The sequence below is a fragment of the Adiantum capillus-veneris genome, chromosome 19 (assembly GCF_014529385.1).
Source record: "Adiantum capillus-veneris isolate H3 chromosome 19, ASM1452938v2, whole genome shotgun sequence".
Classification (NCBI taxonomy): Eukaryota; Viridiplantae; Streptophyta; class Polypodiopsida; order Polypodiales; family Pteridaceae; genus Adiantum; species Adiantum capillus-veneris.
Window position 1 is genome coordinate 27,037,468 of NC_140949.1, and position 17,716 is coordinate 27,055,183.

General features: G+C 40.6%; 1 protein-coding gene across 5 annotated transcripts in view; it reads left to right on the forward strand.

Annotated features, from left to right (window-relative positions):
• The first annotated feature begins 11,570 nt into the window (after window positions 1–11,570).
• LOC147433742 (ribulose-1,5 bisphosphate carboxylase/oxygenase large subunit N-methyltransferase, chloroplastic-like) overlaps window positions 11,571–17,716 on the forward strand; it is a 57,011-nt gene continuing 50,865 nt past the window's right edge. Inside the window, exons 1-9 of one of the 5 annotated variants that reach the window (XR_015185294.1) lie at window positions 11,571–11,962; window positions 12,779–12,964; window positions 13,051–13,121; window positions 13,265–13,418; window positions 13,503–13,756; window positions 13,859–13,929; window positions 14,233–14,432; window positions 14,479–14,587; window positions 14,843–15,115. Coding sequence is in view for 3 of the 5 variants with exons in the window: in XM_086490371.1 (XP_086346497.1) it covers window positions 11,675–11,962; window positions 12,779–12,964; window positions 13,051–13,121; window positions 13,265–13,418; window positions 13,503–13,756; window positions 13,859–13,929; window positions 14,233–14,432; window positions 14,498–14,587 (1,314 nt within the window). In the remaining 2 variants the exon portion in view is untranslated. The remainder of the gene's footprint in view (window positions 11,963–12,778; window positions 12,965–13,050; window positions 13,122–13,264; window positions 13,419–13,502; window positions 13,757–13,858; window positions 13,930–14,232; window positions 14,433–14,478; window positions 14,588–14,842; window positions 15,116–17,716) is intronic. The other 4 variants (XR_015185293.1, XM_086490372.1, XM_086490373.1 and 1 more) reach the window with 4 other exon arrangements.

Below are 17,716 nucleotides of genomic sequence, written 5' to 3' on the forward strand. Positions count from 1 at the left end.
TGTTGCTTCAATGCTCTAAACTTGTTATGTTGAGCCACAAGCGACTCACCATCCTTCTTCTTCAATTTGTAGAACTGCATCAACAAATTGGTCTTCGAGCTCTTTATTGTGTTGCCAAACTCCTGGTTGAGAGCATCCCAAGCCTCCTTCATGTCCATAATCCCAGCAATGTGTGAGATTACATAATCTCCTAATGATTGAGCAATGATTTCAACGGCCTTTTGATTGGATGCAATTGTTGTCGAGCTTGATGTTTCATCATTACGCTTTATTAACCATAGACCCTTGTGCATCAATAATTACATAGTTTTGATGTGCTAGGTGAAAAAATTATTCCCATTAATGGTGGTAATAATGGTGATTTTTTGCTCCATGAGGTGGTCTTACTTGGCAACTCACACAAGTAGTGTCTAACCTCTACAATGAACATCAGTGTTCACAAAAAATGAACCTTTAGTGTAGATTTAAAGGACAAGAATGTGAAAATTCACGGCTAGTTTGGAGGGTCACTTGATGGACACCGACTAGATTTGGAGGATTTTAGTGTAAGAACGGGTCAAAACACGTTTAGTATTCATTAGTATGGGAATGGTGCCTTGATCTCAATGCTACTAAAAAGAAAAATAAGTTGCAAAAGATCAAGAATTCTTAAGGTTGACTACCAAGAGTGAAGCTTGTTTGATCTCGAGCCACAACGGCTATCTTTAGGGCTTGGTGGTGACTTTTTCTTTGCAAGGCAAAGAAACTATTGCGCATAGTCTTTTTGTGCACACAAGCCCCAAATGACGAGGTTAATCGGTTGGAGATGCAACGATTCCTTACAGCACGGTGAAAAGAAACGAACACAATCAAACTCCTATGCTCTTGTAAAAGAAATGCTTTTGCTCATTAAACACTTTTTAGAATCTCCGAGTTTCTTTGAATGAAGACTTCTTCTAGGCATTCTCTCCACACATTCTTCAATGAGGGTTAGGAGAACTTACTTGAAAGTAAAGAGAGTGAAGGTATACCCTTTACACATACTTAATGGAGACTCTCCCAATGCCTGAATCAACAAGATTTCCTTCCACTAAGCACCTTTGATTGTAAGAGCACTACTCAACCCTAACTACCATGGCTCTGATACTATGTTAAATACTATGGGTTTAAGAGAACTAGGGTGGGTGATGCCTAACCATAATGCATAAGTGAGAGAGAGAGAGAGAGAGAAGTGTGAGCAAGTGATATGACTCAAGTGAATTAGGTTCCAAGATAGATTAGCTTGGACTCATAAACACGATCTTGAGCTAAGTGCTAGTGATCACAAGTTTGTAAGAAGCATTGCAACTTATGTACACAAACTTGGATGAGCTTTCATTGAGAAATGGGCCTCTTTTATACCAAGCCTTACACTACTACATTCCGTATGGGTTTTGGGCCCCTTCACTTTCTACCAACCTTACCATATACTAAACCATCCTTCAAAATATAGCCCTCACAAACATGCTTAGAACGTGTTTTGAGATGCCAAAAAGAAGAAATCATATCAGCTTTTTACAAATGTAGCAAACTGGAAAAATTCAGATGCCCAAAATGTGCATGCCAAAGTTTGGTATCTAATGAATCTAGAACTGCATTTGCAAAATTCTGCCCATACATGTCATACAATCCACAACACAAAATGCAAGATGCAACAATTTCATCACCAAAATTGAGATCATGAACTGTACATTTGTCATCCACAAATTTGATGATAAGACCAAGTCTTGCAAGTGCAGATACAGACAAAAGGTCTTTTTTATCTACGGTACATAAAGTGCATCAACAAGCGTGAAAGAAATTTCATTCGTAGCAGTGAGCACAATCTTTCCAACTACCTTGATTAGATAAGAGGCATTGTTGGCACAAATGATTGTATTCCCATGAGGGACAATGTCAAAAGAGGCAAACAAGCCACGATGTGAAGTAATGTGCTTTGTAGCACCACTATCAAAGTACCACACATGTGAATCTGCAACAATTGACATACATGCATCATGGACAAAAGGATCATAAGTACACTCTACACTAGATGACCACTTTGCATCTTCATCAATAGTACAATCTCCATTTCTAGAAATTTCTTTAATAGTTGCATTGTTACTAGATCCAGTTTTTTCTTTTTGGCCTGTTTTGCCCTCAATTTAGGACATTGCTCTATCAAGTGATCATTAGCCTTGCAAGAATGGCAACACATCTTCTTCTTGTCTTTTCCATCAGAATTCCTAGAACAATTGTTGTTAGTAGAAGAACTAGAAACAAGTGATTTGCTACTCACTAAAGAACCATGAGAAGTGGTTGCATTGCTATTACCATCTTTTCTTTGAGCAGCAACAAAAGCCTACTCAAATGCATGTTGCTTAGCCCTCTTCTTTCTTGAAAGTGACTGACCAGCCTGCATAAGCAAACTGTCAAAAAGAACTTTACCCACAAAAATGAGTTTCTCATTGATATCCTTGACACCAACAAGGAAAGTGTCCATGTCAAGTTCCTCTTGCATAATCTTTGACTCCAACTCTTTACGGAACAATGTAATTTTAACCTCATTGCGACTTGCATAAAGACCAGTCAAAGTATTCCAAGCTTATTTTGATAATTTTGTTGAGAAAATGTGAGGAATAATAGTGTGCTTCATAGATAATGCAATCAATGCATGAGCCCGTGTGTCTCTAATATCCCAACAAGACTACTGAGCCATAGACAAAACAACTCTAGCAGCAATACACTTGCCAAAACATGCAACATCCTCAATAGATCTTGTATCCACAGAAGGTAGACATACATCAATTCTCTTCACAAAGTTGCAAACACCCTTGAGACAAGAACATACGTCATCATGTAATCCCATATTGCTTATTTATCCCCATCCAATTTCTCTTTATCAAACATCATGTACGCCCACATTGGGTAGTTATCCCCATCCAATTTTTCCTCGACAGCAAACATCTTGAAAACATATGTCTTGTTGTCAGCCATAGTGATTGAGTACACCTAATGTGAAAATTTCTCCAAAAGAGGTAAAATGAATCAGGACTAACACATGATATGTAGCACAACCTGAATAGGACTGTAAAAGAGACTTGTTCTGCAAAAAGTTGCATTGACAAAAAATTTGTCTGCATAGGACAACCTATAGTGAAAACACGGGCTGAAATGAACCCGGATCAAAATTTTGAGCACAACAAGCTCTTTGAGCATTCTTGAAGTATTTTTTGACATGCTAACACTCACCAAAGCTTACCCGATCTGGAGAAAGTGAGCACGGGGTGATGGCAACACTGGCGACTATGCCCGAGAGGACGTAACCTAGTTTGATATAAATTGTTAGAATCAGGGTTGCAAGAATGCACACACAACTTGGAGAAGACGTAGAAGTTCAAGGCACACAATAGAGAGTGTGTTGCTTAGTGCATAAAATACAAAGATAAGTTAGCCCTTGCGTGATGGACATATATACAATGAATGGGGGGGAAATCCTCCTAGTGAGGGAAAAAGTGCCTTGACGATCCTCAGTGTGCACAAATACCACTTCCACATATATGGTAACATTAAGCCCATATCCCATAGTCTTTTACAAATTGGAACTCCAAATGAACCCAAAACCATATAATATACGTAGGAAATACGATGGGACATTTGTAGCACATCCTTTTCTTGGTGCATGGTTGATGTAGGTGTTAGCCACTACTAATATTCTCCCCCTCCTAATTTGGTGCATTTCCTCGTGCATTGCTAAAGCAAAGTATGATGACATGATAAAGTGTACATCCTTGGAAGGAATGTTGAGATGTCACAAAGTAAAGGAAGTCATAAGCATCAAAAGCTAATAAAAATGTAGATAAAATATGAAGTACAATGACCAAGAAGCATGCAAAGTGAGTTACTTCAATATATGGTTCAATGCATAGCCAAAAACTAAACAACACAAAGCAAAAAAAAAAAACACAAATATTCATGAATATTAAACCATTAAAATTTTTAGACTTATTGATGCTAACACAAATAATTAAATATGATCATAGGCTAATGCAAATTCATAAGACCACTATTCTAAGAAAACCATATGATCATTTTCAAGGAAACAACCAAACCTATACGAGCTCATGAGTTATATATGAGTTCAAAAATCCAAGTACAATGTCACATAACTTTTAGAGAAAGCTCATGGAAGATTTTTATTATTTCATTGAAAAAAATAATGCATATCATATGGCGCACCACCCATGATAGGTTTCGCTTCGACTCCCGTTTTTTTTGTTATCCACAAGGCTCTCTATAAGAGCCTAATAGTCTACCAAGGTGATGACTAACCCCTATTAGCTCAGGGCATCAATTTAGAGCCTTAACCAAGCGAGCCAAAGTGGTTCTCCTCACCTACCAAGTGCCAATAAAGTGCTAAGACAATGTAGACACAAACTAAACATAGAGATTTGTTTTCATTGCATCTCGTAGATTTTTTCCTCCATTCTTGAACACTTTTAGTAATTCATTTGTTCAAATTTTTCGCAATTTTATGTTTCCATTATGAGAGTATGCTTATGGCATATGAACTGAGAGAAATCCCTAGGTTATGATAGAAATGAGTGTAGCATTAACGCAACCATTAGGCATCTAGGACTAGGAAGAGTACTAACTTAAGGTCACATGCAATTACATGTGCTTAAAATAAATAAACCCAAATTTCTAATGTGTTTAATTTTTACAAATTTTAGTGTTGAAACTTTAATGTATGCTTAGTTTTGGAAATGAAGAGAACCATATCTAAAAGCAATTTACACTTATCCAAGCATATAAAGAATGTAGTGATAAAAAAGAGCAAAGCATGAAAAAAATTTCACCTATTTATGCACTTTGGTTCATCCTTGAGTAAGCAGCCACTCTTGTAGATTCCCTTAATTTGTTTATTTTGCAATCTAAGTCTCTCGAAGAGTCTCTTGATTTGTTTATTTTGCAATCCAAGTCTCTCGAAGCCAAGTGTTAGTGAAACACAAGCCCAAAAAACCATTATTGAAAACCAAAAAACACACAAAGAGCTTTATTGGAAACCGATTCTAGGGTTTTAAATACCCAAATTTGCCAAAGGAAGAAAAACCCACGAGGAAAAAAGTGCCTTTGGTTACACACATGTAAATTTTCTTTATGGATGGCAAATGTATGCATAAGCAATTTAAATGAGAGAGATAATGCTTCTAAATAAGCAAATTTTACAATTTTTAAAGTGTCCAAAAATTTGGCTAGCAACTAGCCTGAAATTTGGCATTTTTGGGTCAAGCAAATGAGCTAGAGATGACATCAACTTTTAATAGAGTGATGAAATGGCTCTCGATAGCCGAATATTACAATATGTTACTTCATGCCTAACAATCTAATCATGAATGCCTTTACTATTTGAAACGTGTTGGAGAAGCGCTTCAACGCACAAGCATTGGTAATGGCATGCACACACACACACACACATGTGTGTGTGCACCCCGCGCACGCACGTGCACACACACACACACACATAAAGTAGCTGGTCACCACGAGGAGATATACCACACCTTGTGAAATTTGCACAGAGAGAGAGAGAGAGAGAGAGAGAGAGAGAGAGAGAGAGAGAGAGAGAGAGAGAGAGAGAGAGAGAGAGTTGTCAACTTATACACTTGCTAGGCAAAGCACTTTTCTCATATCTTTTGTGTCTAGCAATGCATTCTGTTGTGTACACTTGCTAGGCAAAGCACTTTTCTCATATCTTTTGTGTCTAGCAATGCATTCTGTTGTGTACTTTCAGAGCTCAGTGCATGTAGGTTGGAGGGTTGCTGAAGAATTTGTTTGCAAGCTTGGTGAAGAGATTGATTATGTGATAAGGTTTGAGGATTTCATGGGGCCTATTTGATTATGGATGATTGGAATAACCTATTCTCTCATGCCCCTTTGAAACTGAATTCATGAAGCTGTTGTGTACTTTCATAGCTCAGTGCATGTAGGTCAAAGAATTTGTTTGCAAGCTTGGTGAAGAGATTGGTTACATGATAAGGTTTGAGGATTTTATGGGGCCTATTGGATTATGGAGGATTGGAATAACCTATTCTCTCATGCCCCTTTGAAACTGCATTCTATTGTAGAACAATTGCTCGTAAGTTCTTGGTAAAATATTGGGTCATGTTGGATATGGTATGGTAGGACCATATATACAGACCATTCACTGGCTTTTGAATCTCGGTATCGGAGTTTTTTGTTTTAAGGCTCCTCTTGCCATTGTCTTGAAAAAAAAAAAGCTACTTTGTTTCTAGAAGAGGTGCTCAAAAGCTTCAATAAGTGGTGGACTCTTAGAGAGTTTTCCTCTCTTTTTCTGTAGCAAGAAGATTACACTAGCTATCAATTGGCTATAAGGTGGCATGGCATACATTGGGGGCAACAATCAAACACTTACACATTTCTCTTGTTCCAAATGTAGAGGATAGTTTCAAAGATTGGAACCTATCCAAATCACAGATTTCTTGGTGGAAGGCTCCAATTGCTATATACTAACAATTGTTGGTCAGTAAGCAGGATGTTTCAATTAGATGCAACAAACTTTGGGCCCTAAACAAGAGTTATGACTGGTGGGCAAAAGTTCTTACTGATGTATGGCAAATATCCGCTACATTTAAGCATAAACATTTTCTATGGAAGTTGCTCATAGGTTCTCTATGTATGGGCTACTTGTTTACAGAAGAAACGGGAAATGTATTAGATGCCATAGACTCAAATCTATGAAACAAGTATTTTGGCAATTTTATTCTTTCCCTTTGGGACTCAAAAGTGGATTGCAAAATAATTGTGTTTATTTTGATATTTGGGTTTTTTCTAGTGTTAAGGCCAAGCATACAATTTTGCTTGCAATCATTGAGGTATTGGTCGTTGTGGGATATATGGAACATCATGCTCATCTGCTTTTTGACAAGGTTAGATCCTTCGACAGCACAGTCCCATGGGGGTGATAAAACAAAGGATCTTAGAAGACTCCTATGCTATGTCTGATAGACTTCTTAGGGATGCTTCACTGGTTATAATTGTAAATTTGTATCATAGAAACAAGAGTTATGATTGGTGGGAAAATATTCTTGCTGATATATCAAAAATATCAGCTACATTAAAGCATAAACATTGCTCATAGGTTCCCTACATATGGGCTGTTACAAAAGAAAAGGGAAATGTATTAGGTGCCATAGACTGGAATCTATGAAACAAATATTTTGGCAATTTTATTCTTTCTCTGTGGAACTCAAAACTGGACTGCAAAATAACTGTGTTTGTCATTACATTTGGATTTTTCTAGTGTCAAGGCCAAGCATACAGTTTTGTGTGCAATCACTGAGGTGCTGGTCATTGTGGGATGTATGGAACATCATGCTCATCTGCTTTTTGACAAGGTCAGATCCTTCCACAACACAGTCCCATGGGGGTGATAAAACAAAGGATTTTAGAAGACTGCAATGTTATGTCCTAACTGATCTTAGGGATGCTTAACTGGCTTTTATGAGCCAATTATGAAGTACAATTGTAAATTTGTATCATAGAAACTCACACACACACATAGACAAACATAGACACACACATAAATAAATAAATAAATAAATAAATAAAAATATATATATATATATATATATAGAGAGAGAGAGAGAGAGAGAGAGAGAGATGAAAGATACCCATAAGAAGTGCAAGGAATCTTCTCTAAATTCTACCTCCTTATAATTGAATCACAAATGACAACACTTACTACTGGCTACAGTTTAAAACAAATGTTTTAATCTATTGAAAGGTTTCAAAGTTTTGTAAGGTTTCTAAGGTTTTGAGGATATGGAGGTTGTGGGCTAGATTGAGACTCAAGAAATGGACAACGTTGGATTGAAACGTATGAAACAGATGCAGGCCAAGTTGACCGAGAGAGAGAGAGAGAGAGAGAGAGAGAGAGAGAGAGAGAGAGAGAGAGAGAGAGAGAGAGAGAGAGAGAGAGAGAGAGAGAGAGATGAAATGATATGTTATATTAAACGTCTTCAAAAGGCCAAAATGACCTATGAGACCAAACTGATACAATCCTACTGGATCTAATGCAATGTTTAGGTAGAAAATATAATGAAGTAAAATAAAATCTAAAAGCTAAAAGCTAAGATGAACATCAATGTCTAAGGATGTCCAAGATCGAGCGCTATCCGAGAATGTACTGCATTGGGTGTTGCTTAAGAATATCGTCAATGTTTGCCATGGTAAATAGTCGTACTGGATGTCTCCCATGGCATGCTTGAATATTCTCGATCCTCTGATGGAGCCTCTGTTGATGTCATGGTGGCCCTCGTAGACGTGAGTTAGATGCCCTCATAGATGTGGGTGTCTAACTCTTCCAAGCTCAATGGCTCAGTTAGTCAATATACCTTTGGTATAGGTGGAATTTAAAGTTTGCTGTGAAGCTTCCTCGTCTGACTACCGAGTCTTTGCTCCAAAGAAATCAGTGATTCCCATTGTGAATGTCTCTGTCATAATAACTAATATCTAATTCTCCTAAATGATTTTCTCATGTTAAACTGATCATTTAATATGGGGAAGTACCAGGGGAGAAAAAGCTAGATTATTGGTAAGGCTAGCAGACTGGTCACAGTAGGGATCCAAAGGAGGGAAAATAGGGATCCAAAGGGGGACCATCTGTAGAAGAGCGATGTGCAAGCAATGGGCTTCAAAGACCTAAGGTTCAGCCCATTAAGACTTCTAAAATGCGAAGGTTTCAAAATTCAAAGGTTAAGTCAATGGTCAATGCTTAGGAAAATTGGATGCTTGATAGTGTACAAAAAGTCTTTGCAAGCTCCCAAAGAGGAGGGGGCGAGCCATTTTAGTAGGGGATGAGAGAGAAATACACACACACACACACACACACACACACACACACACACACACACACACACTCATGCAAGCCCCTTTACACAAAGGGCATAGTGGACACATGTCAGCTCCCTAGCCCAATTGCCCACAAGGTGCATTCAAATCCTATTGGATGGCCATAGAGGTGGACCAATGAGAATTAGGCTAGAGTAAATCTAGTTTAATTGATTTAAAAATACTTAATAAAATAACAAATAAGAATTAAGCTCTCTAGAAGACTATTGGCCACTCTCCCAAGGGTCGAATGAGTATTCAGCAGCCCAATGGCTTGCCTGATTCCTATTGGCCAGAAGACTAAGGGGTCCAATGAGAGTTTAATTGAATTAATTAATTACCTAAAGCTCTCACAAAAGGGGAAAGGGGGACACATGTCACAAGGCTATCACTTATGCTTCTTAAATCATTGGCTAGGCTTTGTAGGGTCCAATGGGGTCTCAGCATGAGTAAAAAGCATGAAGGGTCGACCAAGAGAGAGAGGGGGACTGATTTTTTCAAGGCATTATCACACACACACTCACACAATCTTATGTGTGAAGCAAGAAGACTCTCTCTCTCTCCTTCTCAAGCTTTAAAAGAAAGCTCATCACCTACTCCAAGCTTGTGAGAAGGGAGGCCTACACCAACAACTCTTGGATTTGTGATGCAAATCCAACCAAGAGCCAAGCTTCAATGCATGCTCATCTTCTCTACCATGCTAATTACTAAGCTATGCTAAGCTTTTATGAGTGATTATGTGAGGAGATATACTTCTTTCTCGTAAGACTACTCCTTCTTCCTCTCAATCTACTCTCATACCCCGCTAGCTCTCACCATCTTCAAAGGTGTGTGAGGTCTTGGGTCTAAGATCGTGAGGGAATTGATGTTGTGTTTTATAAGTGTGTGCATGGTGCTTGAAGCTTCCATCTTCATTGCACCGGCAAGTTATTGAAGGAACACAAAGTATTGTATTGTAAAATGTCTCCCTTGATGGGGAAAACCTATAATACAAAGCCTTTTGGAGGGGGGACCGGCTTCATGTAAATCCGGTCCTCAATTGTTGTCAATAGCTTAATTTCTCTCTCTTTTGAAGTATTGTTCATACATATCTAACTAGGTGTTATGCTTTTCAAGCATAACAAGCACTCTCCATCCAAGCACTCTTGCTATGCTCATTAGGAATCTATTCTAATGAAATGTTCACTATGTTTGTGCTATTTTCCACTACACACAAGTTACTAGGCCATTAAATGTTACATTGGTATCAGAGCACAAGGTTTCTCTTTTCTTGCTCAAGAAGGGTGGCCCTCAAGCTAGCCATAAATGGTTGGTATTATTAATTGCAATTGAGTAAGTAAAATAGGGAATTTTCAGCCTTGTAGTGTGCCTGCCTTCGTGCAGATAACAGGGCATCACCGTCAAGAGCTATGGTCTTAATAGTGGAGTCCTACAGGGCTTTCCTACAGCTTAACCACTATTGAGCTATTAGAAGCTTGACAGGAGCCGATACTGTTTTGGTGTTGAAAGACCCTCTCTTCTATTCCTTGCAATTAATGATATTCGAGCCATGTGTCGTGCATCCTGTGTACCTAGTCATTTGTGATGCTACTTCTACCCGTGCTAGCCCTTGCGCTCATCTCTTGAATGCGCCCTCCCACACTCAAAATTGTGCAACACAATGGTGGCAATTGATCGCCTCGCTTAGGTGGCTCTATATAGGGTGTTTTACCCTATCCTTTTTTTGATGAGAGGTTGAGTTTTAAACAAGGCGTATGGAGACAGACATTGGCACTATCTTTCACTCCGATGGAGAAGGAGAGAGAGAAGAAGAAGAAGAAGAGAGTTTTAATGTCGTAGGAAACTATCCTTAAAGATCTAGCCGACGAGGAGTTGAACTCAAGACTTGTTATTCAAGAGGGAAATTGCATAACCAATCTACCACACTTGGGTGATAGCAAGGCTATACCATTTTCCTCTTTTTATTAGCGCACACACACACACCCACCCACCCACACACCCGAGAAGAAGAGAGTTTTAACGTCGTAGAAAACTATCCCAAGAGACCTTAAAGATCTAGCCGACGAGGAGTTGAACTCAAGACCTGTTATTCAAGAGGGAAATGTCATAACTGATCTACCACACTTGGGTGATAGAAAGGTATACCATTTTCCTCTTTTTATTAGCACACACCCACCCACCCACCCACCCACCTGAGAAGAAGAGAGTTTTAACATCGTAGGAAACTATCCCAAGAGACCTTAAAGATCTAGCTGACAAGGAGTTAAACTCAAGACCTGTTATTCAAGAGGGAAATGGCATAACCAATCTACCACACTTGGGTGATAGAAAGGTTATACCATTTTCCTCTTTTTATTAGCACAAACACACCCACCCACACACACACCCGAGAAGAACTTAAAGATCTAGCTGACGAGGAGTTGAACTCAAGACCTGCTATTCAAGAGGGAAATGGCATAACCGATCTACCATACTTGGGTGATAGAAAGGTTATACCATTTTCCTCTTTTTAATGCCACACACACACCCACCTACCCACCCACACACTTGAGAAAAAGAGAGTTTTCTCGTCGTAGGAAACTATCCCAAGAGCTCTTAAAGATCTAGTGGATGAGGAGTTGAACTCAAGACCTGTTGATAAAGAGGGAAATGTCATAAACAATCTACCACACTTGGAAGAAAGCAGAAATCAAACAAACCTTGAAAAATTTGAAGGTGCTCTGATGTACAGCGGTTCCTGTTGAGCTTGTAGTGTAATTTGTGGGCAATGGAGGTGACGTGCGTGTGGCATGCACGCCGCTCTCCTGCAAGCTTACCGCTGGCTGTTGGGAGAGCCTTCTGTACCAGTGCTCACGCAGACAAATCGAAGGAGACGAAGATGAAAGACTTTGAGACATGGCTACAAGGAATGGGGCACAACTCGTGCAACCTCCGCCTTTGCTCTTTCCCCCCAGCCTCTGCAACCCCTGGCCTTGGCACCAAAGCGGGGACGGGCGGCATTGGCAAAGGCGAAGTTGTTGTCCAAGTCCCTCTTCAAGCTTTTATGTCCGAACAGGTACTGACCATCTCTCTCAGTTTTCTGAATCAATTAAACTTTGGTCGTCTTCTCATGTTGTGAGAGGGCTTCACTGACCTTGCATGCATATCAGCCTTCCCTTTTTTCCTGGCTGCATGTATGCGTCTATGTTTGCTGTCTCTGCACCTGCACTGGTAGCAAGTTTTAGGCGAGAATGAACAATGCAATTAAACTGGGGTCATCCATACGAGGACATTGAATACCTCGGAACCTTTGTTGAGAGTCTTAATTTCTCCTGACATGGGCAGCTTAGTATGTGTCTCCCGGATCACTCTAGCTGACCCTTTTCTCTTTCTGACACTCTCTTTTGAGGAAATGTGGTGTGAGATTGATGCATTTGTTCTAGTATTATCAAAACGATACAGACTTTAACAAGCATTTCACAGTGGAGTGCATGAATGTGTTTACATGTGTTCAAATTTGACACTAGATATGAGGCATTTGCCTCCAGTGTGTACGCTTAGACGAAAAATCTTCGTAGGTATAGTGATTTCTCTTGTATGTACTTTCCAACCACTGTCTCTGTCATTTGAATGGACTTCCGAGTTCCAACCCCAGGAGCAGCTATTGCTGGTTTTGCATATTATTTTCTTCTAAAAATCTTAGATGAAAAATCGTTGTAGATACGTATAGTGAATTCTCTTGCGAGTACTTTTCGATATATGTCATTTGAAGGGACTTCCAAGTTCCAACCCCAGGAGCATTCATTGCTAGTGCTGTTTTCTTTATTGCCTACCTCAGACTTGGTTTTTAAGTTTTAAAAACAACCCCAGTTGTTTTCTTTTCTGGAAACAGACTGCACGTGCTTGCCCCCATGTTGGCTCAGTCATTCAGAGTGCAGGTTTGACAGCATGGCAGGGTTTGTGTTTGCACCTGCTGTATGAGAAAGCAAGAGGGATCGGAAGCATGTGGCATCCATATCTTGCATTGCTACCTAGTGAGCCAGAGATGGTTGAGCTTCATCCACTCATGTGGCCACAGGTAACATGACATTCTTGATGATGTTTCTGTTCTTTTTTTGCGGTATGTCTTTGGTTTAGTTACTAACCTAATGCCACTCGTTCCAGGGCATGTGCCAAGAATGGCTGGCAGGATCACCTATGCTCTTAACAATGGAGCAAAGGCTTAGAAACTGCAAGTATGCTCATTGCCTGTTATTGCTGTCACTCAAACTTCTTGCCATCCCATATTGAGTAATGAACTTACATTCTTCAAAGCGTCTCAAGAATAAGAAACTATTATATATGTTGAAATACCGATTTTTTGGGTGCCATGTTTAAGAGAGGATTATGAAGTCATGCTTGCAGCTGCTGCGAATGGATTGTTACCATTGGAGCCAAAGAAAAATCTTGTTGTAACTGAGGTGTCAACAAGGTGGGCTGCCTCCATCTTGCTTAGTCGTGCATTCTCCTTGGACCTCAATATGCCGGAAATGGTTTGTTCTGCTCCTCCCTTATGGTTATCTTGAAAGGAGCTTAAGGTCACACTAGTCTGATGCTTCTAATTACCGCTTGTTCAGGATGAGGACTATGACAATCGAAATACTGTTCTTGTTCCTTGGGCAGACTTGTTAAACCACAGCAGCTCAGCTGGAAAGGAGTCTTGCCTTACCTTTAATCCTGGCAAGCAGGTTGCATGCCTGCGTGCACACAAAAATTATGAGGAAGGGGAGCAAGTATTTGACTCTTATGGACCCCATCTTTCTCCTTCTCAGTTGCTGCTGGATTATGGCTTTGTGGATCATGAGAATAAGAATCACAGAGTTGATTTGCCGGGAGGTGCTTTTGAAATTTAATAGCAGTCTGCCTGCAAGTAATTTACTGTGGGAGTATTGAGTTGCATTCACAATGATTTGAAAACATTGTCCTTTTTACAGGCTGCATACTTGGGTCCAGTAAGAGACATTGCAAATGATGCTTTATTGAAAGCTATTGGGCTGCCATCTGGTATGTCCTGTTTTGTGGCTTTAAGATGGCACATAGTGTGCATTTTGTCATGCGTTCTTGGTATTTCTTGACAGAAGGAAAAATGAAGATACCATTATTATTGTTAAAGAACTGTGGCAAGTTCATTTTCCAAGCATTAGATTTTGTGCAAGTGTCTGACTTAGAAATCTCTGAGTTATTGGCAATCTCAAGGGTTAAAGAATTTCAATGAGATGTGTAAAGAAGCAATTGGTTTCAAAACTGTGGATGCTTTACGCGAACTACACCAGCTCTGACTCGATCACGGGCTCTCTGCATTTACAGATGGTGCCATCCTTTCCATCACAGAAGCAGGCGTTGATGACAGCGCATTGGCATGGACAAGGGCTGCTGTCGCATCTGCCAAAGAACTTGCATCTGCTGGATGGAGTGGGGAAACTCAGTCAGATGAAGAAACTAGCAACATGGCTGCATCCGCAATGGCTAGTTTCCATCAACCAGTTAGCCAAGAGAATGAATCTGAGGTAATTGGAGGTTTTTGAATTGCTGTTTGGACTTCTGTAAGATTAGCTTTTCAAGTTTCTTGTAGGTTTTGAGGAGGCTACTCTCAGCTTGTGGAAAGGTTCTGACTCGATACTCAACAGCCGTGGATGAAGATGTTGAAACAAGCACAAACAAGGTAATGTAGTTTCTTTGGGTTTTATAACTCCTATCTTGCTGTATCAAAGGAAATCTCAGTGATCATGAGACACCTTCAAGTGCTTTTCTCCAGAAAGAACTCAAATGTGACACATTGTGTCGAAAGGGATTGCATTGCATGAACCTCGAGCAAAATTTACTTTTACGAATGTGTTAAGTTGACGAAATGAATACCTACTTTTCACCTAAAGCTTTGTTGATAAATTATTTTTTAAAAAAATTTTCTGGCCTGCAGGATTGGGTTTAAAGGCCCACTTGGCCTGTGCCTGCTGTTGGCTGCTTCTGTGGCCTGCTGCCCGCCACTATAAGTCACTAACCATTCACCAACTCTTGTTATGTATTCCAAGAAGAAAAAGCCCACCTGCTGTTCCAGCCAGGGCTATCCTATCATTGGTTGCCACTTCTTGCCGCGTCAGCTGCTGGTTGCTACGTCAGCCTACACACGTTTCACTACTGTCCGCAACTTACGCGGTCTTGCCATGGCTTTGATGGACCTCCTAACATGCAGGTTTGTTCTCACTACTAAGAACTACTGTGCGGCTATCATAGCGTAGTGTTTGCAACAACCCATTAGATTGTCAATTCGGACAAACAAGAAAGCTAACCCTAACCTAGAGGCACGGAAGCTATCTATGCTGTCCACTACAGTGGAGGCTTTGAGAACATCACATGCAATCTTTGCAAGCTCAACTGCTTCGAGAGTATCACCGTGCAATCTTTGCAAGCCCAATCACTCACTCCTTGTCAACTCAACTTAGGACTCTATGCAATGCTCTTTTCTTCAATGCAATGCAACATTAACGCAACTTTATGCAAGGAAAGAGAGATATAGCTTCTTCTTGAATGCAAGAGGAGCCAATGTGGGTGCAAAGGTGAATCTCACAATCCCCCTCTCTACTCTGTACTCCTAATGTAACACAACCTAATTAGCAAAATGAAACCTCAAATTGCACCACACATTGATCAAACACAAAAGATAGGCAAGCATCCTTGATAAACTACTTTAAAACACATTGCAACAATGAAAAGAGAGGAAAACGATGGTTCCATTAGTGAAAGCTCAACCACTATGCATGAAGGAGCATGTGGGAGTCGATACAAGTTGAATAGAGCTCAGGAGAGGATGTGGAAGCTTTGGAGCTCCTTGGTGTTCACAAATCTCTCAAGCTCAAAATGTGACAAGCTCTTAAACATTGGAATCCGCATAACGACTTGAATAAGGGCTATTCATTATAATGAGCTTTAAAAACTAGGGTACGATTTCTACCGTGAGTTGCTTTTAGTTGAGCCTCAGTCAAAGCGTAAGAGAGCATGCAGGGAGCAGGTTTGGGCACAGATCCTTACCTAGTTATGAGGAGATGCATCAGAGACTAAAGATGCCTCTCCAGCTAGAGGAGCTACATGAGGCCCTGAGAGCACTTCCCCGAGGTAGGTGCCTTGAGAGCACTTCCCTGAGGTAGGTGCCCAGGGGAGGATGGTTTGATGCCCAATTTTTCCTTGGAGTTTTGAAAACTGCTTGGTTCGGATCTATGTAGCACCTATCAACAAATCTTGTACACTAGAGAGATGCATGACAGCTTTGAGTGGGGCTGATTTACCTTATTCCCAAGGAGGGGAGCTCCTTGGATGAGATTCGATAGTGGCGACCCATCACTATTCTCAACTGTCACAAACTGTTGACGTGTCAAGCACTGAAGAACGGAGCCGACTTGCAGGTCCCGACCAAGGGGCCTAAACCCTAGAAGAAGCAACAGAAGAAGTTTTACCAACTTGCAAAGTCTTGCCGAGTGGCCTATTACTAAAGAGGAGTTCCCACCAACTTATGGACCCCGTCCGTTGATGGGGCCCAAGTGACTAAAGACATTAAATAAAGCGGGACCCACACACTCACATACACAAAGAATTGCGTGGAGAACAGATGACGTGGCTGGATTGTACGAACAACGTGCCCTTGTTGAGGTAAGCCTTTAGCTTACACTCTAATGTGATTAATTCCTAAAGCCAAGCATACATGTATGCATGCTGATGTGGCATTGTACGGACATCCGCGTTTGGAGCTGCAGGCTGTTGACGTGGCAGAACTGTACGTATTCTCATCTTTTGCGCTGACAGTTGTTTACGTTAGCTTTTGAGCACCAGATGCTTTTTGAATTGGTAGCTTTTCATGCAATTGCTTTTGAGAGGCCAAGGGCCTTAAAATATGACCAATGGGCTCTCACTTCGGTAGTCTACTCGCGGGGATGTAAAGCAGAGCCATGGGAGTTGTACCGAGTTCAAGCAATATAAAGAAATATCGAAAGGGGCACCAAGGTTTGGGGCAAGTGCTCTCTCGGGGTGGACTCCACCACTCCCCACCTCATGTGTGGTGCACTCTCTATCTCTTTCAGTTCAATTGTTATTTGAAGTGCTATTTAGTCTGTTCTTTTCTGCGGGCACGTGGTGCCCGTCGTGGTGCTCGTCTCCATGATAGCGGTATGTATGAGAGCTTCAGGCGTGTGCTTTTCTGAAAGCATACTGGTCCTACCAAAGAACACACAGAGCAAGGTGGCGCTTCTAAAGTTCATTGGAAATTTTAGTAAAGAATCTTCGTGAGCAAGGTGACACTTCTAAAGTTTACTGGAGATTTTAGTAAAGTATCTTCGTGAGCAAGGTGGCACTTCCAAGTCCTACATGATATCTTATCAAAGAATCTTCGTGTGCCGACCTGCACTTATTAGCCACTCCCACCCTTACTTCATCGTGCATCGGGCGCGCTCCATCTTCATCGCTCTGTCTAATAGGGCATAAGCCATAAAGATTACTTGCAAGAGAAGGATCAAGCGTTTTTCAAGCTGCTATTTTTCGCAGAGGCAGTGCCATGCAATGGTGGATGTCTTAGCTACCAAGCCGCACACTCCAAGGACTTGGCAAGCTTTCAAGAACTTTGTTTTGCTCGAAGTTGTATGTCTTCCGACATCTTCTTTTGGAGTACAGCTTCTGGCAGAGTGGGGTATCTTGAAATGCTTGCCACGAAAACCCTAGCAGATTACAACTTGAAATTTTTGGACATCTCGAGCTAATAACCTTGGAGGTCCAATGTGATTGCTATGTCTGGGGAATACTGTCACCG